A 23,983-nucleotide genomic window follows, 5' to 3' on the forward strand; every position below is an offset into this window, starting at 1 on the left:
GGAGTCCTGACTAGCTATATACGCGAATATGATGGAATAATATAATAATAACAGAGGTGATACGAGAATGTGTGTGTACCTATCGTCACGATGACATTCGATCAAGACAATAAATGTATTCGCACCTTTGTTCAAAATTCTGTACCACCTCTGTATCGTGTGCTAAACAGCTTCGCTGATCATCCCCCTTCGCAGAGCGGAATGGTTCATGATTTTTGCTCTAATTTGGCATGACGGCATGGTGGCGATAATAGAGCTACTACAAAAACGAAACCACGCATGCAGCTGTGAAGCCCCCTATATACACGTTGGTGTCTTATACCTTTCGGCATAAGACACCAACGATTAGCTGTAGGGCTCGAGTTCATAGAGCACACAAGGAGTACACAACTCAGCCTTTCTCTGTCACCATTTTGGGCGGTCTTTAAGGGTGACCATCAGAAAGTGTGCAGAGTGTAACGACACGTTCAATGTGCTTATGTACATCAGGCCTAAGAGAAAGAAGTGAGGCTGTGATGAAGCGGGGATATAGCGTTTCACTCCGCACTATACATACAGGAACGGTTGTTCAGTCACGCTGTAGCGCGATATCTCTTCGGGCAGCAGGTAGGTGTAAAGTGTTCAGTCGAGGTGTACGAGGTTTGACTTCAGAGCGCGTACATGGATGGCTGTGTAGTGACGGGATACCGCGGCACGGCCTCTTCGGGCAGCGGGAAGCCACGACGGCGCAGCGGTGCCTGGCCGCGTCTGCGCTGGCGGTTCCTCGTGTAGCGACTCCAAATGCCCGATAGCGACGAGTACGCTCCGTCTACGAGCACGTCGAGCACGTGGAAGATCTGCAGCGACGAGTAACCCAGGTAGACACCCATCAAGCCGCCGATGTTGCGGAACAGGTTCGATAGCTGCACAGAGCAAGCAAATATGTAATTTTGTGTGTGTGTGTGTGTGTGTGTGTGTGTGTGTGTGTGTGTGTGTGTGTGTGTGTGTGTGTGTGTGTGTGTGTGTGTGTGTGTGTGTGTGTGTGTGTGTGTGTGTGTGTGTGTGTGCGTGCGTGCGTGCGTGCGTGCGTGCGTGCGTGCGTGCGTGCGTGCGTGCGTGCGTGCGTGCGTGCGTGCGTGCGTGCGTGCGTGCGTGCGTGCGTGCGTGCGTGCGTGCGTGCTCGGAAGATACTTTGCTTAGCAGTTTCTATTGCGGCATAATATCACATAGTCAGGAAAGGAGAAAGCGAATTGAAGGTGAAGTAGAAACCCTGACTCCCGAAAACAGCCCCGGTTGAGAGGGGAATATATATCCTTCGTACCTGGGTAAGAAGTATATCCTTATCTTATACCTACCTCACCTGCACTTATAGTCTGGTGGTTGGTTGTAGGGTGGAGACGTACGTATGCAGAAATTACAACCCGGATATGCATTCGGCCTCCGCCAGAGCGAACGTTTTCTATCTAAGGCACAATGCACCTACGTTGTTTATGTTGGCGACGTCTTCTATGGCTTGCTCAAAGCACTTGGAGAAGGCTCGTGCCACAATGCTTCATGCCTATCAGCGTTCGCTCACAAAAGTGGAGTATCCCCTGTGGCGATGTGCTATTACCCTCTTTTGTATGTCGATAATTTACCCAGCCGATAACAGCCATCGCTTAATAAAAAAATCCCTCAAATTTATATAAGGAAACCAAGAGCTCAATAAGTTTTTTCAGTACTTCTATCATGCCCGGGAACGTACGAGAAACAAACAAACGCTAATGTTTGGGCCGCGCTTACTACGACCGTGTTATTGGACCAGTGACCTTACTTCCCTTGGTTTCGATTACTAGGGCCCGGACATCTGAGGGACATCCCGCACAAAAGTGCGACGAAGTGCAAACCGCTCTAAACATCTAGCAGCGCCCGTACAGATCGTGAACGTACAGCGCGACGGTTATACGCGGACGTAGACAGGACAAGGGCAAGCGTGAGGGTACAGAGTGGACAAGGACAAGCGCTTGTTCTTATCCACTCTCTACCCTCATGATAATGGATCACTATCTAGTCCAAACAACCCGGCCCGTACAGAACTCGCCGAGTATCCGCGTGGAAATTTACTGAAATTGAAAACCTTGATAAAGTGAAAGCATCTTGATATCGCGAGTCTAGTTCCTCATTTTTTTGTGTTCTCTCCTCTTTTCCTGAAATATTTTTTTATGATGGCTGTTCCAATTCGCAATCGAGTATGCATTTTTTCAGACACCTGATAATATCAGGTGTCTGAACAAATGCATACTTATCTCTTGTCCGCATTTTGATTGCGAATTGGAACAGCCATCATAAAAAAAATATTATCAGATGTCTGAAAAAATGCATACTCGATTGCAAATTGGAACAGCCATCATAAAAAAAAATATTTCAGGAAAAGAGGACAGAGAACACAAAAAATGAGGAACTAGACTCGTGATATCAAGATGCTTTCACTTATCAAGGTTTTCAATTTCAGTAAATTTCCACGTGGATACTCGGCGAGTATCGGGATTCGGGATCGAATCCCGGCCACGGCGGCTGCATTTCGATGGGGGCGAAATGCGAAAACATCCGTGTACTTATATTTAGGTGCACGTTAAAGAACCCCAGGTGGTCCAAATTTCCGGAGTCCCCCACTACGGCGTGTCTCATAATCAGATCGTGGTTTTGGCACGTCAAACCCCATAATTTAATTTAATTTTTTATATTAACATAGTGGTTTGTGCAGATGGCTCTCTGATTAGAAAAGAAATTAGGTGACAAGAACTCCTTTTTTTTTATTCAGGACAGCAGCCTTATAATGCGAGGGAAACCCTGCTGTAAAGGCGTTGTTAGGGACAAACGAAAGCAAAGATGATAAAAAAGAACTTCCATGCATCATGAATTCTTACGTGCAATAACATTTGTAATTTGCCATTCCGTTCTTACCGTTAGCTTCGGCTCTTTACTCTTGTAGAGGACCTTCGTGCTTCTCATGAATACCACCACCCTGACGTGAATCCTGCGAGAGGTTCGTCAATCACCGCGAGCATAGAGCATTGTTCGCGGAGAAGCGGGGCGCGGAACCGCCATATAATGGACGCCCAGAAAGTGAGTCCAGATAGCCGCAAGGTAAACAAAAGAATGCCTTATGCGTATACGGACTAGGTACCAATGATCACCGATTGACATAAAACAAGAAGCTCCGAAAATAGCCTATCCCGATGATTTCTGCATGAACACAGCTTAGCTACGCGGATTGGAAACAACCAAAAGCTGACGCAATATATCCTTCAAATCGATGGCGTGGTTAAGACAGCATGCAGAACTAGAATAGTAGAATTAATATAGAGAGCATAACCATCTCCAACATTCTAACTCACGCTGGCTTGGCAGGCGTGTATGTACCGAGGTCTTTCCTGTGGAAGCACTGCTGTGGAAATGGTGCGTTCGCTTGTTCTGCAGTATATCAGTGCATCATACTGCGTTTCTTGAACTATTCTATGCTGTAATGTACATCTCTTGCCCGAATTCCTTGAAGCCACATTTCCAACCCAACAGACTGTAAACAAGTCAACGAAACACGGCAAGTTCAGCGGAGAGCTGAATCACAGGCAAGCACTTCGGCACTTCTTTATATGGCAGTGACGCCATCATATATACATTCGAATTCCGGTCATTCGTGACCGGATACTTACAACGACCGAATGAGAGAGCGCTCAAACCCCTAAATCAAAATTAATCCACAGCTCTCCACTATGGCGTCCATGGTGGTCAACAGTGGAGCTTTGAAAAGATAAACTGCATAATTTATTATAAAATGCGTACGTTCACGATGTCGCTACTCTTGTTAGCAAATTCTCAACCTCACCCCTTTCCTTCCCTTGGCGGCAGAGACAGTTCACTGTCTTCGGGGTTCATCTGAAAGAGAGAAGAGTGGAGGGAAGAGGGGTCATGCAGCTCTCTACACGGCGTCCGCTAGAGCAAAGCGAGCATCACAAAGATGTTGGCTTCGTCATCACGCTTAGCACGAGAGCCCGCTCATCCTCATGCCAGTCCTTCCTAGAGCCGGCAATCTTATTACACGGTTTTGAGCCGGCTCTTTCGCTTCAGTGCATCAAAGGGCTTAAGCAGTGATTCTTGTTTAACGCTTGCCTATCTGCTGTACAGGGAAGTTTCTAGACACGAGAGTGTTATCCTTCGAGAAATTTGTCATGCGCTGCCCGTCTATCAATTGCATTTACTGAAGCGACAGAGGAGTGTAGGCCTAAAAAATTGACCACATACATGTGTATGCGAAGCAGTGTGCTGGTCAGCTATGCTGCGAGACGCCGAACAGAGAGCCGGCTTCTGCCGACGTTGGAAGTCACTTTCTGGTGTTGTATATGCTCTAGTCACTACTATGTTTGCTATCATCGGTAAACTCGCATGAAAAAAAAAAAAAAACTACGATATATTCGCGATTTAAAAAATGTGGCTACACCACCGGAAAGGGACCTTCAGTCACAGTACAAGATGCTTACGACTGGGTGTCGAATGGCACTTCCGGGTAAGCGAAGAGTTGGCCAAACTAGTCATTTTTGAACATTTACATTAAATTAAGTACACGTAAAAAGTATTATCCTACCACTCGGCTTGTCCACGTAAGTGCGCTTGACGTCGTCTGGTAATACTGAACCCTGCGGATAAACAATGCGAGTTGCCGTGAGCCTCTCTGAAAACGTGTTCAAACAGTATATAGCATTTGTTGTGACTGGGCAGATACATAACTTTAGTGTGAGGAAACCATCATTACAACGCGAGGAGTGATCGACTTACTCACAAGCCGTCAGACACTTGCACGTGATTATTTTCCGGTCTATTTTCGCTTCGACGGATCTTTCGCAGTCCCCTGAAAAAGCAAAGGTAAAAGAAATTGTTGAATGCCTTCATTTAGGAAGTTTTTGGGGTTTTTTTTTTTTTCTTTTTGCAGTGCCTGCCGCCAGTGAAACGTGCGTGCTAAATAGTTGCACGAGGTATCGTATGTGACTGCCAGCCCTCTAGCATGCGATACAATTCACACACGCAAGACGCAAAATGCGTATATATGAATTTCGCATGCAAGCTTGGTGGGACTCGTGCGCATATTTCGTGTACTATTCACATAATAAATTAGCCCTTGTATGTGAGGGCTGGTCTAATATGAAGCAACAATTTACAGAAGAGTGAGTTTAAACTCGCATCATTTTACGTGACAATTGTAGTTCACTCGTTGAATCTGCCTAATGGTACACTTGGCGATTTCCACGCGAAAAAAAAATAACACTATAATCAACATTCTTGGACGCAAACGATGGTGCGTTTTCATATCGGGCTGCCCTAGCGACAAAGCACGCATGAGTTCCGTGGCGTGCGCACCGCCAGCAAGAATGAATGTGACCCACCATTCTTCAGCGATAAGAAGCGACTGGTTGCGTTGTTGAAATGGCTCAAAGTGATGAAATTATGCAGTTTTTCGAAACAGCGGAGTTCAATGCTTAGTGAATCTAGCTTATGCAGACAACATCAACGTGAACAATGTAGTAAGCACCAGTCAGGCGTCGAACATAGTTCGAACTTATCCTATTGGCTATGCCGGCATATGCTTCCTGTCGGCACATGCCATTGACGTTAGTATAGAGCGCATGTACCTCGCAGGACGTCCACACAGACTGGCGACTCCATAAGTTGGGGTGCAAACACCCTGATGTGGTTGAATGACCGGCATCCGCATTTCTCGAAGATGTGCACTTGGTAGCAGTACTCGTCACAGGCCTGCACAACGAATGCACGGAACTGCGTGCTTGCACGTCACACGTATGAAGTCGTCCAGGCCTATCACTCATCGTAAACGCAGCAGCCGATTGAGTGTTAAAATTGCTTCGCGGTTTAACCGTCATGAAAACATCTGTATTCGCGTCGTTACACTTCTAACAACTCACATTTAAGCCAGCCGCGCTGAAGCTAATTACCTCTATCACGCCCAGTGTCTTCGGGAAAGAAGAAAAAAAAGGGAAAGAGAAAGAAAGGACTCACAAAGCGACCGGTTCATTCTAAAGCAGTATTAATTTCGAACTACATGCAAATTTGCATATATGCATACGTACCCGCTTTGTGTACACTATGCCTTTGACAACATATTTTGCTAACTCCGGGGGCCAGTGATCTTGGCAGGGATTTTTATACGGTTCCTTGAGGTTTTTAGAAATCATCTGAAAAAAAAAAATCATATTCCGTATATTTCGCCTGCCAATCTTCATTCTTTCTACTTGCGACCTACGACTGCAAAGGAAGTTCTTCATGTTATATCTTCGCTTAAGTCTACTGGACCTGGCTTAGACTCTGTTCACCCATCTCGTATCAAGTTAGTCTCTAATGAACTGTCTCCTATCATAGCAGATATTGTTAACAAAATGTTTAAAGCAGGCATATTCCCCAATTCTCTGAAAGTTGGTAAAATAACACCTGTTTACAAAAAAGGCGATCGCGAACTTCTGAATAACTACAGGCCTATTTGTATTCTTTCATTTTTTAGTAAAATAATTGAACGACTAGTTCATACACGTTTATCATCCTATCTAGCAAAATTTAATCTACTATCACCTAAACAGTATGGCTTTCGGCAGGGTTGCTCAACCGAGCTTGCGCTTCTAACCTTCACCGATAAAGTCAAGAAGGCAATCGACCAAGGCTTGCTGGTTGGAAGTGTATTTATAGATTTAACGAAAGCTTTTGACACCATTAATCACCAAATTCTTATACATAAACTTGAATCTTACGGCATAACTGGCCCGCCACCTCAGTTTATTTCTAGCTATTTAACCAATCGTACTCAAGTTGTTCAGATTGACGGCAAACTCTCATCTGCTAAAAACATAAATCTAGGCGTTCCTCAGGGCTCAATTCTAGGCCCGCTACTGTTTCTACTATTTATTAACGACCTACCTAACGTTTTGACAACTACTGACTGTATATTATATGCAGACGACACGACTATTTTTACTTGCGCTAATAATGTCGACGAGCTACAGCGAAATGTTAACGTTGATCTGCATAACATAACTTCCTGGTGTCGAACGAACATGTTGTGCATCAATCCGCTAAAAACGGTTTTCATGGTTTTTCATTCTTTCCCGACACTAATTTCGAAATCTATATCTGTATGTCTCGACAACAACCTAATACCAATATCTGATAGCACAAAGTTTCTAGGCGTAGTTTTAGACAGGCACCTGAAATTCAATCTTCATGCGCAGTCGCTTGTACGTAAGATTTCTTTTGGAATACGCGCCATAATCAAAACCCGCTCATATTTTCAGCCACACATTATCCATTCCCTTTATCATGCGCACATTCACAGTCATTTGTCTTACTGCATATCAGCATGGGGTAACACATACTTCGCACACCTCAGCCAACTTCAACGCCTGCAAAATCAGGCGCTTCGACTCATGACTTTCAGCCATTTCCAATCCAATGCAACGCCACTTTATTGCAGTTTAAACATTCATCCTGTTCATCAGCTCTTTCAGTTTAAGTTAACAATCGTGATATATAAGTTATTTCGTAATATTGCACATATAGATGGCTTTATCATTGAAACTTTTGTAAATACTAACGTTACTAGGTTCTCTGAACTCGATAACCGCCTTTTACCTAAAGTGCGCACCAACTATGGTAAGTTAACTACAACATTTGCGGGAATCAAACTGTGGAATTCTATTCCACATACCATTAAATCATCACCCACAGTACATATATTCAAGAACCAAGTTAAGAAATATTTTTTACAACTCTCTTCATCCTAACAACAGACTTTTGTGATTGTTATAATAATAATTGACGTAGCTATAATACTACATGGTATATTACCCCCATTTTTATTGCATTGTTAACTTGAATTGCTTGTTTATTACAGAAGTTTTCTTTGCCATTTTTTTGTCTTACTAAACAGCCTTATATTCTTGTTTTTCGCACTATACCTTATTTTTTCTAATTGTTTCTAAAAGCACCGTAACCAGTGCTTGATCTATATCTCGTTTTTTTTTTTTCATGTATGGGAGTCCCCCTGACAGTTTTTAACTTTGGGACTCCCTGTGTATGTACTAATTATGTATGCACTTCTCAGTAAACTGATATCGTTGATGAATAAACTTGAATGAACCACAACTTCAGTACGTGTGGGCAGACGTAAATTGCCGTGTGTACGTGTGTTCGGCGGAAACGTCGTTCAGATCAAGCACAAGAATAGGTTAAGAAAAACCGTAGAGTTCATTTCTCTTAATTACGCGTTGTACCTCTTTCATTACGCAAGGTTCCATTGCACGAAAAGACGAGCGTGGCCTATGAGGGAATTATTGAATGTGTGAATTGGATTATTGAATGAGTGACTGTGTACGTACTAAAATGTTGTGTTATCTAAGATGTATTAATTGTGTTAAATTGTATTGTCTGGTATTCTATTATTTTTGTTAACAACTGAAAGCGCTGACTACTGGCAAGATGCTGCGTTAACTGCGCTTGAAGTGTGACTGATTATGTTATGGTGCATGCAATGGCTGCCAGTACCACGTACAAGGGCAACACGCCTAAGGGGCAGAAAATTTACTGAATGTACAAATAAATGCAGAATAAACGTTATTATTATTATTATTATTATTATTATTATTATTATTATTATTATTATTATTATTATTATTATTATTATTATTATTATTATTATTATTATTATTATTATACACAAACACTGTATATAAATGTATCACCTCGCAAGGCGATGAGAGTTACAACCATACAGTCACCACACGCCTCTCACCTTTGATACTCCTATGTAAGTTGTGGCGCCCGGCGGAGCGTACACAGCGTTGTCAAAGACCTCCTCCTGAGCCCCGGCCTGGTGGACCATGATGTAGAAGCCAGCGTCCACAGTGAGAGGAAGGAACTCCTCGGGTTCCATGTTCAGGGACATGCGTAGACCTTTAGAAATGTGGAACACCGAAAAGGGCTAAAATATCTCAAACGGACAACGAATATTCTAAAATCGAACTCGTTTGAACTACTTTCGACATGGAGTTCCATAACTCGTATTCGCGACACGCAAAGTGTACAACGACGTTGCGATGGAAGTGGGGCTAGCACTTGCCATTTTCGGGATCCGACATCTGCATCGCCTGCCAGCTGAAGCGACTGCTGTTGCAGCCGAGGCAGTAACAGTTTCCGTAACGGGGCACCATTCGTATCTCTAGGATCCTGTGACAACGGGGAAGAGATCCAACAGAGGACTCGTCATGAACAAGAAGAGCTCAAAGTACGGCATCGCCACTGCGGTGCGAGCAGTGCGCACGTATTAGAGCGCAATTAGCTGCCTGCATGCATGAGAGCGAGCGAAAAGAAAAGCTGTAGCAGCTCTAGATGAGTTAAGCAAGTCGTTGATGACACAGTCCACGATAGGTGTAGTACACTAACAGAATGTGATACCAGAGAGTGCACGACCTAATCAGACCTACCTAACTAACCATCACGTTTGAAATGAAAGGGAGACGAGCGCTGCTCACTTGGTGCTGAGACAGTCCCCTTCGTGGACGCGGCACACCTGGATCATGTCTTCGAGCTGGTGGCCCAGTTTCTCGGCGCGGCTGAGGTTTCGCCGCTGCTCCTCCGAAATCCACTGCTTCAGCCGGTTGGACAAGGCGATGTCGTCATCGGTCAGCTTCACACAACACAGGACGCAAAGTTAGCCGAACGCTTACTTCCATGCAACTTCCAACTAAAATGGTGTGACAAGTTTGCCAACTGCGAAGACCCTTAAAAAATATCCGACATTTTAGCAAAACCCGGGCGCGCTGCAAGAATGGCATTCGGAACTCGATCTCGACGTTCAATCAACACAGTGCTCCCGACATAGCTCTGTTGCACGCTTTCGAACCTTGTGCGTCCCCAAGCTGCACGATAATTCAGCCTTCTAACGGAGCACCCATCCCGCAGACATTTGGCGCCTGCAGTTTTGCTGTGCCTAAACAAAAACTGTTGCTTTGTTTGGCAATGTTCGCTTCTTCATATAATGTAAGAGTAACCGTGATTGCGCAGGCTGTATACACGCGTGACAGTTGTCACACAATTTTGTTTGCTCCGGCGAGAGTATGCTAATTTTGAAACATATTGAGACAAATATTCAATGCTAGCGGTCAAAATTAATGTCCATCATATATCTTGTGCCGAATGATCATTTATTGAGAAGTGATTACAGGGATTCAATATTATAAGCAAAGCCTTCAACGAGCCCTCAACCAACCCGCACTATAAAATGATCGCTGCACCATCCACTGTAGAGGTTCTATTGCATGAGTCCTTACAGTGACGTTCCTGTTGGGCATCGAGCAGAGCTTGGCTTGCAGCGCCTTCTCAATCTTCCCCTGGAAGCTCTCCTCGCTGCACAGCACCGACTTCCTCCACGGGTTCATGTTGCACACAGTGATCGCTGGGAACTGGACTTGTTTTTGCTGGGTCACAAAGCGGAGGGGCATCATTTAACTGACAGGGCTGCAAGGTTCATGCAAGACCAAGGGATCAATGGATACCGGACCAACAATGAGTGAACAAGGGGAGCTATAACGTAAAATGATTCCAAGCTGTTTGGATTCCAATTTCTGCAATCAGCCTCCACGATTGGTCAAAACATTTTCGGGCCACTCCCAACTTCGCCTGTCTGTCACGCGACCTCACGAAAACCGCGATAGCTCCCCATCTGATATCACGTCTGCACACTGATTATGCATGACTAAAAGAAAAATAATCATTCCCAATTCGACGCCTTTTCACCATTAGCCCTCTGCTATTGGTCCAATGTTTTCTGGCTACGCCCACTTCGCCTGTCTGTCACGCGACCTCAAAAAACCCCGAAAACTCACCACGTCAAAGTGACGTGTACGCGAAAAAAATGCATTAATATACCAAACAAAACTGAAAATTTTTCTGAATAGTCACAGACTGCCCCGTTCCGAAAAGAATAGAAGATGGCTGTCCGCCGATCGCACATTCCCTCGCTACTCGCACCTGCCGGTGAGCATGTATTTACTTGCACGTGATAAATCTTTTTGCGTGGCAGTACACGTTATCGAGGCCTTTCGGCATGCATACATCGCTCTACGGTTTTCTTATGAGGCACGCCATAGTGGAGGGAAAATCGCCCATGGCGCATTATTTACAGTAGCGGGCTCCTGTGCTTGAACCTGGCCCTCGGGCAATTTATCTACACACGCATATATATATATATATATATATATATATATATATATAAGAAAGCCTTTGTCTGCAAAAAATCTTCGTGCCGTATTGGAGAAAAAAGATTCTTCACGGGCCTTCGTTTTGTTGCTTTTCGTACTTTGATTGGTCAGATCCAGTGTGTTTTGTACCACGTACGATCTGATAAGTGTCATACAGTCGAATACCCTGAAGTGCTGTACCGTGTAAAAACGCCGTTGGTTCATCACATTCATTTGCAAGTGCTACCTGATCGCGTGGCTGGAGTCTATTAACATTTGGCTGCAATGAACGCATCCCCACCGACATCAGTAATTAAGTCACCGTTAGCATACATAATTCAGTGCGTGCTATAATCTTTCCTGACATACTGCTCAGGAAGTAGGCAGCTAAACTGATGAGAAATTTCTCTTGAAAGACAGCATGATAGTGCCGCACTTCGCCCTCACAAAACATAAACCAGCCCACCAACACACCATTTTCAATCTTTCGTTTAGTTTTGTGTTGTCATGCCTTCAGCAGCAGCAATATTCTCGTAGGTTAAGCTAGAAGCTCATCTTACAGCAAGATTTCATATTGCGCACAGGTCAAAGCGCGCTCCTTGGCTATACAGCCGGTTGACATGCACCCGCTAGTTAGTGCACAAGCGCGCAAAACACTTATTTAACTCATACACTACACGCGTCCCATAGTCATAAATATATGCAAAACAACATGCATCCTCCGAAAATAAATGAAAAAGAAAAGAACAGGCGCAGACCTATGTGGAGGTAGCGGGCGCGTACCTCTGCATGACACGGCTAGTTGGGTGAGTTGGTTTAGCATTACGAACGTTTAAATGCGTTTAACAGACGTGGACAATAAAAATGACTGGACACATGATGCGTTACGTGTACCTCGTCATTTCTATTGCCCATTTCTGTTAAAAAAAGGACGGGACACATGATGTGCTACGTGTACCTCATCACCATTTCTATTGCCCACTCATGTTAAACGCATTTCAACGTCTGCGTGGACATGTCCATATGATCGCACGTGTAAGGCAGAAGTGAGCAGCGCTATACAAGGACAAGGACTACACAGCGCGCCAACACACAAAAGACGTCACACGAAGTGCATGCCTCCAGGATCTCCTGGTTGACGCGGTCGTCGTAGGCGTAGTACTCGGTCAGCAGCTTGTGCGTGTCCCGCATGGTGAGGACGAAGAGCACGGCGTACACGGCAAGCCAGGCGAGTCGCCTCAGAGGGTGCCGAAAGCCCAGCACAAAACGCAGTCCCGGCAGGCCGGACTCGTCGAACAGCAGCCGATAAGTGGTCACCGCGTCCTTGAGCTGCGCCCACACGCCCGTCAGCCGGCCGCTGGTCTGCGCCGGCTTCGGGGCCATCGAGCTTAGCCATCCTGCGTTTCCACAACCTTGTTGCTCGCCAGCTAGCTCATGTTGGCTCACCGATAATACTTATGCGCTGCTGTGCGAAGACTCCGCTACATGGGAAGGAAACAAAAAGTACACGGCACGGCGCAGACTACTATTTATTACGGGAATCAAAATCGATTGATTGATTGGGTGTTGCTTGCTTGCTTGATTGATTGATTGATTGATTGATTGATTGATTGATCGATTGTGTATGATGTCCCAAACCAACACAGATGCCGAGAAACGCCGTAGTGAGTGACTTCGGTTTAATTTTATTAGATGGTGTTCTTCACACCCAATGGTCAGAGCACGAGTGTTTTCTCCATTCTACCACCATCAAAGTTCCGGAGTCAGTGGCCGGGAATTGAACACACCATGTCGTGATCACAGAAAAAAATGTCATAGTCACTCTCCAGAGTCACCGATCAGAGAAACAACGAGCGACGAATGTGGGCTCACCGAGGCTTCGGTGAGCACACAGCCCACGGACCAGCCTAGGTCTAAGGTTTTAAGTCACCGTTGCCCCTTAGGTATTATGGAGGAGCCAACAAATTATACCAAATAATGACACGTTTAGTATTTGCGCAAATTCTCTCCTCCCTTCACCGCAATACTAAGTGTATTCTTCATGGCATTACACAATTGTACTGCGGTGAAGCCATCATAAAACGCATATGAGACTTGCGTTTTGCGACGAGAGATTTTCCCGCTTGCCTGAGCAAGAAAAAAGCGTTTTTATTTGTGTTTTTTTTAACGCAGTAACTAAGGCAATTACAAAGTCTTATCTCAGAGAGCGTGCTCTAATGTCTCGCAAGTGCGACTGTCGGTCACCCCAGTGCGAAATTAATTCAAGAAGCGCAACGTTTCCTACAACCTTATAGGCGGTTATAGGAAGCGTTGAATCTACGCGGATTGTGAAACGCGCTTTGAATAATCCAAGAAGAAGGAACATTCAAGGACCATCCTCGCCGCATATGCTAAAATGATTAATCGTTTACGAATGAACGCACGTGATGCGCTTTTATTACCGGCTAGCACGATGTTTATGGGCGCGTCTTAAACAGCCGAGGGTAACATGAACGAAGCAACGATTTGAATGATTAATGATGTTTAACGTCCCACAGCCGCGCAGGGGCTATGAGAGACGCCACAGTAGAGGTCTCTAGATTAATTTCGACCACTTGCGGTTCTTTAACGATATAAGTACAGGAGTGTTCTTGCGTTTCTCCTGAATTGAAATGCCGCCGCCGCGGCCGGTAATCGAACCCGCGACCTCGTACTTAGCAGCACCAAGTCATAGCCACTAAGCCACCGCGGCGGGTGGCAATAAAACAGGATAGAAATAGCAATAACAAACAGCTAAGATTAATTTAGCTTTGAGATCAGGTGGGGAGGTCAGAAGCGCTTGATTCCTGCTACTCCATTCAACTTCTATATGGGCTAAGATGTGAGTGATGAAAACCACTTGAAAGAAAAAAAAATCTGATAGACGTGGAAGAAAAATGAAAAAGAAGCAAATAGTGAAGGACTGAATGTAACATTTAACCGCGACATTTAAAAAAATACATTACATCACATTTGAGTACTCTGAGGCTAGCTAGGTTGCGCTGAACCAAGAAATGTCACATATTACGTGATGCCCTCAATGCGGTGACTGGCAAAACTGACAAATCTCACCTTTCGCTGGCGTAGTTGTTTCCTTCTCTAAAGGGGCACCATGACTGGTGACACGAATTCGACGATCCATCGGAGGAAGCGTGGGTACCCAAGCAAGATGGACGGAATAGCCGATGAATACTGCAAGCTTAGACCGCCAAGATGGCGACGACGGGGATTCAGGTCGACTGTATGGGTGCTTTGGCATGCAGGGTTTCATGGCAACACCGAAACCCTGCACTGAGGCTAGCCGCACATGAGTCAACTAAAACAGCAGCAAATAAAAGGTGCCCAATGCATTCGCTGTTCTGCGAGAGTTACTTAGAGGTAAAGGATAATAGAAGAATCAAAAATCGATGCTCCAGTGGACTTCAGTCTGCAAAATCGACCTCTGCGGCAGATACGCCCACCACACGCCTCTTAAACTCCTCCCATAAAAGCATGGCGGTCAGCTGTCAATACTAAAACGGGGAAAAAAAGAAAGAAAGAAAAAAGAATATCGGGTCTATTTTCCTGATACCCTGATTGTTCAGCTGCTATAAAAATGGCGGTGTGTACCAAGGCACTGCAAATTTTTCCGGTGCCAATGAACAAGAACATTCGCTAAAATTTGGTTCACAGTTTTCAGATTGTGTGTACACCATGGTGTCGTTATTTATGAGTATGTTTTAATGTAACACCGAATTACAGTTTAATTAACAAACACATTACTTAATAAGCGCCAATAAGTTGGGCACCCGGTGCAGTTAATGAAAAATAAAGTGCAGGGCGATTTGTAACTCCTTAAAAAAATGCCGGGCATCGATAATGCGAACTACAGCTTTATGAATTGCGTTGTGTGTGTCCCGTCTTAGCCATTTATAAGTATTTGGGGTGAAAAATGAAAACCGCGAAGGCCAGCGGCCGATAAACGAAGAAAGTGTTGACAATGTCTGGCAACGAGAAATAATAAGCTGCAGTAGCAAACGCATTGTAGAGAACAAACTCCACAGGCTGACAACCGAGATAGAGGCACTGGGAAAGTGCAGATCATTTCCTTTGGTTAGAAAGCAGTTTCAAAGCAGGATCGATTGATTGATTGATTGATTGATTGGGTGAGTGGAGTGAGTGAGTGAGTGAGTGAGTGAGTGAGTGAGTGAGTGAGTGAGTGAGTGAGTGAGTGAGTGAGTGAGTGAGTGAGTGAGTGAGTGAGTGACAGACAGACCCCGTGAACGAGGCGCGGACGCCGGACCAAATTCCAAAGCCGACTTATCAGCTTCCGAGAATAATCCCACGAAAGCAAGGACAATTAAGAGTGGGCCCTCTGGTGCGCCAGCGAACGCCGGTTGCTGTCCAAAGACCGAGTCAGAGCCCAGAGTTGTCAAAACACAACAAAATATATTCTTCACACAAGGCAGTTACACACACACTTGCACACTTAGGCTAGACACAACACAATACAATTCAGATGGGTATTCACAAAAACACAGGAAATAATTAACGACAAGCACTAAGAGTCCCACACGTAAAGTACGAAATCAAATGGAACACGAAGTGTCCAATCGTATTCACCCGTGCTGGTTGGTCTTGGAGTCAGACGATCTCGGCGTAGCTCGGGGCAAATCTCGAAGAAAGAACTTCTTCCGGAAATGCAGACGCTCGATGAACTCGTCGAATAGCTTGCCGAAGAATCCCCTTCTTCCGCAGACGCTCGGTCTTCACGTTACATCACTTCACCGGTGCGGGCTGAACTCCCTAACTCCACTGAACGATTCTCGCACGGCGGTTATATAGCTTCCACAGGCATTCTCGAACATTCTTATCGGAGTCGTGATCTCGTAGCATGGCCAAAGCTTGGAAATCTTCGAGTCTTTTCTCGCACCTTCGACCGCCGTCGGAGTGTTGTCGAGGGGGGGGTGATGACTCATGCTGTTGGCGCACGCTCACGCTGTAGTTCTCTCTTTCGACTCGCCGGGTGAGAAGGTGTCTCGGCGCGCACGTGTCCTTTCTCTCTCTCTCTCCGGTTAACGTCGCTTCGTCGAGTCTCTTCTAGACGTTTCGGCGCCATTGTTCGCGTTGTTGTTTGAGGCGTATGCGCTCTCCCCCTCTGTTGAAGTTGCCGCGGGGCCTGCGTGTTCTTTCGCTGGCTTGCGTGACACGTGTGGCGCGCGCTTGGATTAAGCGCTCTTTTGTGACAGAGTGAGTGAGTGAGTGAGTGAGTGAGTGAGTGAGTGAGTGAGTGAGTGAGTGAGTGAGTGAGTGAGTGAGTGAGTGAGTGAGTGAGTGAGTGAGTGAGTGAGTGAGTGAGTGAGTGAGTGAGTGAGTGAGTGAGTGAGTGAGTGAGTGAGTGAGTGAGTGAGTGAGTGAGTGAGTGAGTGAGTGAGTGCATTGCAACTTTCCAGTGGCCGAACAGGAGCACTCAGAAAAGCTTGAAACGAGCTTTCACGAGCATTCTCGTCGGCACAACAGAAGCTCGGCGGCACAACAGATACCAGCTCGAGCACACGCAAGAGCGCTTTTAGTGCACCTCTAAGGGCTTCCGTTCGCTCAGTCCATGATGGCCGTCCATTATTAGCAAACGGGGAGCCGATGTCAGCCTGGAAAATGATGTTCCGCTCTAACAAATCGGACAGGAGGTATTAAAACTCAGTATCTGCAAAACCTCATTAAACGCAGCAATTATTGAACTAATTCAACAGCCTGTGGTTGCTGCAGTTGCACAGATACGCAAAACTGTGATAAAGTAGTTGCGTGTAAGGAACGCTTTATTTTGCTCGAAGACGGTGACTCTACTCCCGATCCCCTATAGTCTGGGCGTAAGCATACTGTTGTGATGGCATGCTCATTGTCCGTTAATATCTGTAAGTGACGAATAACGGGATGTTTCTGTTACCAGGGCCCATATTCTCGGTCGATAACGTTTGTAGATAATTTCGCAATTGTGTGACACAACGTCCAGCGCGGCGTTTCATTGGAGCGATGGGCATTCTGGCCACTGGCTTATCCAATGAATACGCACTAAAAACGATACCCCTGAAAGTGATCGACGGTGTGAACACGGCCTCGTATGGCGGACACAGATGAGGAAGCAGTTTCAGCTCATATGGGCGAAAAATACATATTTTATTTCTTTGGAAGGTTCACGAAATAAGCGACAGCGTAGGCTTTTTCTCGTGAATAATTCCCGCCGGTCAGTCGCGGCAAAATCAATTCCAACGCTGGCGCCAGTCCTTCGTCGAGATCCACTGAAGAAGCGCCGTCGCCAGGGCGTCGACCAGGCTGAGTAGTAGCAGCACGGATATGCCCAGGTACATGCCCATCAGGCCTCCGGCACGGCTGAGCACAGTGGCGAACTGCGTATCGCAAGATGACTGGCTCAAGGACACTCACACTCGGTGTTCCTTTTACTGTGGAATTCAGTAAAAGGAGCACCTTTTGGCTCCTTTACTGTTTGCTCCTTTACAGTTAGTAAAATGAGTAATTGCTCCGTTTACTGTGGAAAAGGAACGTACATTCACAGAAACGTATACAGTCGTGAGCCCTGTGATAGGAGACACCGAACGTCTTTTCAAGCATCTATACGTGGCGTCCAAGTACACGCCCCAGCGATGGCTCCCTCTGAATGATCGAAACCAATCCCAGGTGCTATGCTTTTGCTGCAGCTACATGCACCCAAAGCGATAGCAGGAGCCGGAAACGCGTCATGGCTGCCATGTTTTGGACATCAGCCATTGCACCTGATGCGCCGACTCCCCTGGTCATGTGAGCATGTACCAAGTAACATTCCTGTCACGCCGAGCATATATGTACTTGTGTGATGGCAACCTCGTTTTCAATGCAAATTCAAATGTTCCCTTTTATATTGATCACGGCGGTGCTGCACTTTGGGAATTATTTGAACACGGAGTCCTTGTGAGAGGCATGTTAATGGGGAAACGACGTGCAATTGAGTCGACCTGAGCGGTGTGCATCTAGCCTGCTGCACCGTGCTGCAGAAGAACTCAGTTTGGCGTAATGTCAGACAAGGTAAGGAAGATGAGAGCGGAAGGTGTAAGCGAAGATGATGATGAAAGAGCTGCACAGTCTGCTATAAGTGGTGTCCAAAACCCGACGTCTATGACCTGTTTCCGACTCCCACATTCGCGTGCGCTGTATGCAACCAGCAAAAGCATATCCTTTAGGATTTGAATCTGTTATCCAGAGGGCGCCACCCCTGGGGCGTAGATTGAGCAACCTGCGCTAGCAAGCGTCACAGCGTATTCTTCACCTTAGTGGACAGTGAACGACGCTACTGAAGCCTAGTGCAGAGAATATCTGCGGCGTACTTGTTTTTCGCAGTTGTTCGCGCCATGGACGTGTTTCAATGAACGAGCAATCACTGTAAGGCGGTAATTGTATCTGCCACAAAACTTGGCCTCACCTTCAATCTGAATCTGAAACGCGAAGCACTCGATTCTGCGCCGTTCCTTCTTAAAACTTGGAAGTTGCGTCTTGCCACCATACGTCCTTGTGCTTAACCGAAGTCATACAGGGTCGCAAGCTCTTGTATTACGAGAGTTGTCTCACCATATACTGAGCAGCCATACCACCAGTGCACTTTCAAACGTAAAGAACCAAGACAAACAGAGCATGTAAACGAAAAGTAGATTAAGCCAATTTCTAATGAACAATTGAGATGCGTAACGATGACGAAATACATGAGGGGGGGGGGGGGGGGGGGACTACAGAAGAACGGCTAAACATTGCCTGTACGTCATTGAGTTTTGACCTCCTTGTGCTTTCCGGGTTCTGGAAATGAACTCCTACCGAATAATCAGACAGCGCTCGACATTACTGAAACTAAACATGAGCGCGAAAGTCACCTTGATACTCTATAGCGGAGGAATAAGAACAGTAAACATTGTTAGATATAACACTCATTCATTTCCTGTACTGCTGTTCTGGCTCGTTAAAAACAAGACGGCCACCTTATCGTTACATCGTTGCCGGTCAGTCTTACCTGCACTTTAGGAACCCTTGCTCTGACTCGCGTCCGCAGCGACTGTCGATAAACGGTGACCATTGCTTGGCTGCTGTCAAAAATGTCAGGAGCCGTAGCATTTGTAACATACATCCATTGAAAATTAGGAGCATTCCTCAGAAATGAGGAAGCCGAAACATAGTTTCGTAATTGCACTGACCTGTTATTGGCATGGTGACTTGAATAATTCAACACCTGTGGTTTACATAGCGAAAGTACAAAATGCACGTCAGCTGAGAGAGAAAGAGAAGTAACCTTACCTCATTCTTGCGCAAAGCCGTAGCACTTGTTGAAGTCTGGTACTCAATATCCCTGTTTAAAACGAAGAAAACAATGTTCCGACGCAACCAGCTTTCGCTTCTGTTGATCATTCATACACTCGAGCTGCTGGTTCAAAACGAGGGATACACAAACAGTAAAACGAAGTACGTACGTCTTACGCATGAATAAGACATTCCTAAAAAGTCAGTGCAGCGCGCTCGGCCATTTATTAATCTGAGGTCGAGGACACTTATAATTGTGTACAAACCTTGATGAACAAAAGGCGGAGGTATGGGTGGGAAGGAAAGAAATGTTATTTGCTGTGTCCAGCTTCTCAGGCGACTATATTCGGCAAATCTAGGCAATTTAATCAGTGATACCATTTCTCACATATAATGACTTTCTTTTCTTCTTCTTCTTCTTCATCCATTGCAGACAATTCTCAAAAGCAATGTGATTCTGAAGTTCCAAGAGTGGGTAAACATTACAGAGTCGGACTTACAGGCACGGCTGGGAGCACTCGCACTTGACGCCTCCACGACCAATTTTCATTTCCATCGCTTTTGCGCACGTGGCCAGTCCTGAAGACGAAAAGTTCAAACTCAGTCTAGCTTCGATTCTATTAGACATTTCACTAGTGACATCAACCAATATTAAGTCTTTGATAAAATTGGTAACCGATAGAATTGGGCGTTCATGAAGTTTTCAACGTGCCCAATCGCCGGCCTTCCGTTGTTGAACTGATCGATCGATATATTTATTGGTTTTCCTGCGTAACGTATTATGAAAGCGACATAACGTAACGTTTTGCAGCGGTGGTACTGGCCTCAAGACGTTGTCAGCTCTTATGACAACAAAAATATAGAAACAGCCGATGTTACACAGCCGGACACTGGGCTATGGGGAACTCCTGTGGGGAACGTTCCGTATTAACTATGGCCATTTCGGTTTCGTTAACGTGCACCTAAATCTGAGTACACAATCATTCTTGCATTCCGCTCCCTTCGGAATTCGGTGGCTGCTGCTGAAAATCGGGGGCCTCGACCTCCCGTTCAGTAACCTGCAGACATGTCGTAGGCATGCATGCAGCCGTCTATAGACATCGACAAAAAGGACACCATCGACAATAATGGCAAAAGAATTGCGACGCCATCAGCAGCTACAAATATTGCCAACATCAAAGGCCAAATAGCAGCAAAAACAACAACAATCTGCGAGGGCAACAAGAAAAAACAACGCACTATGAAGTTTTTACCTGCTGAGTTTCCAGTTGGGCAAATGGGAGCGCCGTTAATGGAGCCTCTGTCCGGGCGGATGTAGAGGGAAGAGACGCAACCGCAGGCTTCGAAGATCCGCACTTGATAGCAATAGTCACGGCATTCCTGTCGAGAAAAATAATATATCGTACATTCGCAAGCGGGTTATTTATCCTGTGGACATAAAACCAGGGCGTGCCGCGGCTTCTTTCCTTAAAGTGTACTTCGTAATTAAATAATTCCGCTTACAGTACATTTCCGACGTCAACGGACATACATGCTCGCTCGTTCGTTCGTTCGGCCTATTCTCTTTTTTGAAAATCATCGTCGATTGTTTCGCAAAATTCCATTTCATACCGAATGATTTACCTATAGGTTATAAGTCACAAAGTTACATAGCCTTGCTGTGTTTCTATACATGAACTATACTCACATGTGCGGTGTAGTGCTTATCACTGTCGACGTAGTCACTGATCTCAGGTGGCCACTGACTGCGACACGGGTTCTGGTAGGGATGACCCAGCCTACGAAACTCAGCCTGCGCGGGAGCATAACACGCACACAACTGACACTGACCGTAACGCTCGCGAATGAGGTTAGCGTGAGCCTTCAACCTTTTATTCAAGGCAGTTCAATCCAGTTGAACCTTACTCAGCATTTTTTTTCTGCAAAACAAACAGGAAAGCTGATTTTCAAACGGCCGTCTAATCTGCTACATATGCATGCAGTACTGTATAAACCACCACTACAAAGAAAGTCTATCGCGAGTGTTAATTGTCGTTCCCTTTACTCACATGTGTCTATTTCCGATTGTCTACTATATTATCAACTAGTAATAATTAGCCAAGCGTGTCCCACGTAATATGACAAGCATCAGCAAGGCGCAATAGTGGTGCGCTGTCGACCAGGCAGAGCATGTTGTGACGTAAGCCGCATCGAACCGCGACGCCTTCCATTTGAGGGTGCAAATGTACTTCGGAGCTACATAGTGTCGTTGTAATGGACGCTTCGCTTCCGCCCTCTGTGATAAAGGATGACAGGTGCAGTGCGCGTGCCTGTGTGACCTTTGGAGCAGAGGTAGAAAATGCGTCTGTAGCCGTGTCACCCTACGAAACTTACGCGGTCGACGGTTATGTAGGTGGAGAAGCCGGGGGCCACCATTGTGGTCTCCATGGCGACGTTGATCTCGCTCCACGGGTGGTGCACCATGATGGCGAAACCGGCTTCGACGCTGAGCGGCAGGTACTCATCCAGCTCCGCGTCCAATATAAGGGTGAGCCCTGCGTGCACACGGGAATTATGCGCCAAAGGAGACGAAGCGGAGAATCATGACGAGTCGACACAAATGTCATTTGTTCAGTCCTTTATACAACAATGCGACCTTACTGCGCACAGCTTTATGCAAACCGAATGCGAGCATGTCGAGTCAGTAATCGGGCTCAGATGGCGTGACTCGACGGAGTTTACAATAACTCGTGACGCTCCCATCGGGCCGAGATTGCAGCGGCAGCCTGCGTCAAGGCGAGATGATAAACACGCGCGAGCCTGTTTCTTAGTCTGCAAATTGTCGACCCGACCCGCCCCTGCTTCGCGTGCGCCCTCGCTCAGACCAACAGGCTAGCATTTCCATGAGCGGAGGTACATTTTAGCCCGACAAGCGAAGTACACGCGCTTTTGTCGAGTTCCAGTAAACGCCTTGCACAAGAGAGCAGCGGCTCATCATAGTTTTAGAGCCAAGCTCTATATGACTACCCCGGCAAATTTTCTGCCTCCGTGCGTGTAGACCGTCGCGTCCAGAAAGAACTATTCTCGTCTCCAGAGCTAGTGTAATTTTGAGTTTCCGCGTAACAGAATTACGTTTTCTCGTATGTTTAAATTACAATCCGATGCTATCATGCCTGCAGGTGTGTGTAAGCCGTACTTTACAAATTTTGTGACGCACTTTACTTTGAGAAATTGAATTAGTTGAATAACGCACTTGCGCCAGACGGAGGGTCTACTAGAATGAGGACATATGCTGCACTCCGGCACACCTGCGTGCGCGCGTGACGAACTTGTGCACGCGATGCATCTGTCCTTCATGAGTGTGCGCTCTGTCCGTTGCATCGGTCGCGCAGAGTGCTGCGACCGTAATCGACATCAGGGCAAGACTGTTAAAAAATTACAGTGACGGTCACTTCGTGAACGCGGGTCACGCGCAAGCGAACGGACGCCGCGAACGTGCACCGCGGCGTCGAATCACGAACGAAAAGGACGCGAACGAGGTCGCGGACGCTACATTGATCTCGACGGTGCGACGCCTTGCGGTGGTGGCGCTTGTGTGACGTAGGCAACAGCTTCGCTGTACATACACTTTCACTGGGCGGGATGGAGTCGGAATTGTTTCCATGAGAGCTCGTGCCCCACTCTTCTGATGAAATTCAGTGTCACATCATTCGTCAAAAGGGCACTGCACAAGTACACACGTTTATTTGGCGACCATGCAGTTGCAATAATCTTTACCGAGTGACATAGTAAAGGGTGGCGCGGACGGATTCCGGGAATGAAGGAAACAATGTGCTACGCCAATTCAATCCCGTGAGCTTCGAGCACGTGATTCAAGCCAGTTTAAACACGTACACTGCGTTTGGCCGAGTTGGTTCTTTACGTGAGGCCAGAATGTGCGTTGCGCAATGGCCTTTGCGCAAGCGCCTTTCCACCCAGAAAAAAAGGCTGTATAATATCGGAAAAGTGAGTTTCCAAGATTGTGCAGTATGCCTGTAACACGCTTTCCTCTAGTCGAATGACATTCTTACCATGTCTGCATCCGACAGTCATGTCTGTGACGTACTCTGTGCCCATGTTTGGATAGCAACCCACGCAGACGCAGTCTCCGTAAGCAGGCACCGACTTCACACTCAGAACGCTGAGCAAACGTTTACAGTGACGTTAAGATTTGCTGGACTCATTACACTACATGCAAAAATATAGTGTAAAAAGGCAAAAATACTGTCTAACAACGGTTACAAGAACTTTCCAAGGAAGCGCACAAAAACAAAATTTGGAAAAGCTGCAAGAGAATTCAGCGTCGAACATACAGGGTGCTTCAGCTTAGTCGGGCCAAACTTTAAAAAGTCCACTTGTGACTTGCGCGCATGCAACCAACT

General features: G+C 46.1%; 2 protein-coding genes across 2 annotated transcripts; both read right to left on the reverse strand.

Annotated features, from left to right (window-relative positions):
* Window positions 1-647: 647 nt before the first annotated feature.
* Window positions 648-12,635, reverse strand: LOC119448237 (acid-sensing ion channel 2-like). Its single transcript, XM_049665142.1, has 10 exons — window positions 12,372-12,635; window positions 10,344-10,490; window positions 9,546-9,700; window positions 9,134-9,240; window positions 8,807-8,967; window positions 6,099-6,203; window positions 5,643-5,766; window positions 4,792-4,864; window positions 2,923-2,995; window positions 648-902 (listed from the first exon to the last, which is right to left on the reverse strand). The coding sequence occupies exons 1-10, from the start codon at window positions 12,633-12,635 to the stop codon at window positions 648-650; spliced, it is 1,464 nt and encodes a 487-aa protein (XP_049521099.1).
* Window positions 12,636-17,415: 4,780 nt separating this feature from the next.
* Window positions 17,416-23,768, reverse strand: LOC119448239 (degenerin del-1). The gene is made up of 9 exons (XM_049666784.1): window positions 23,633-23,768; window positions 21,957-22,117; window positions 21,271-21,375; window positions 20,837-20,963; window positions 20,084-20,162; window positions 19,581-19,632; window positions 19,481-19,515; window positions 19,300-19,369; window positions 17,416-17,653 (listed from the first exon to the last, which is right to left on the reverse strand). The coding sequence occupies exons 1-9, from the start codon at window positions 23,676-23,678 to the stop codon at window positions 17,507-17,509; spliced, it is 822 nt and encodes a 273-aa protein (XP_049522741.1). The 5' UTR covers window positions 23,679-23,768; the 3' UTR covers window positions 17,416-17,506.
* Between the last annotated feature and the right edge of the window lie 215 nt (window positions 23,769-23,983).

This window comes from Dermacentor silvarum, chromosome 4 (assembly GCF_013339745.2).
Source record: "Dermacentor silvarum isolate Dsil-2018 chromosome 4, BIME_Dsil_1.4, whole genome shotgun sequence".
NCBI lineage: Eukaryota > Metazoa > Arthropoda > Arachnida > Ixodida > Ixodidae > Dermacentor > Dermacentor silvarum.

What these genes read in the sequence shown, in the direction of transcription:
- LOC119448237 (XM_049665142.1), bottom strand. Translation starts at nt 12,635, where the DNA reads ATGGCCCCGAAGCCGGCGCAGACCAGCGGCCGGCTGACGGGCGTGTGG. An exon ending in GGGGACTGTCTCAGCACCAA is followed by an intron (nt 9,241 to 9,545) that starts GTGAGCAGCGCT and finishes CCGTTGTCACAG; the next exon opens with GATCCTAGAGATACGAATGG. An exon ending in CTGTGTGGACGTCCTGCGAG is followed by an intron (nt 4,865 to 5,642) that starts GTACATGCGCTC and finishes TTGCTTTTTCAG; the next exon opens with GGGACTGCGAAAGATCCGTC.
- LOC119448239 (XM_049666784.1), bottom strand. Translation starts at nt 23,678, where the DNA reads ATGGGCACAGAGTACGTCACAGACATGACTGTCGGATGCAGACATG. An exon ending in CCTACATAACCGTCGACCGC is followed by an intron (nt 21,376 to 21,956) that starts GTAAGTTTCGTA and finishes GCTCCCGCGCAG; the next exon opens with GCTGAGTTTCGTAGGCTGGG. An exon ending in ATAAGCACTACACCGCACAT is followed by an intron (nt 20,964 to 21,270) that starts GTGAGTATAGTT and finishes TTTTCTCGACAG; the next exon opens with GAATGCCGTGACTATTGCTA.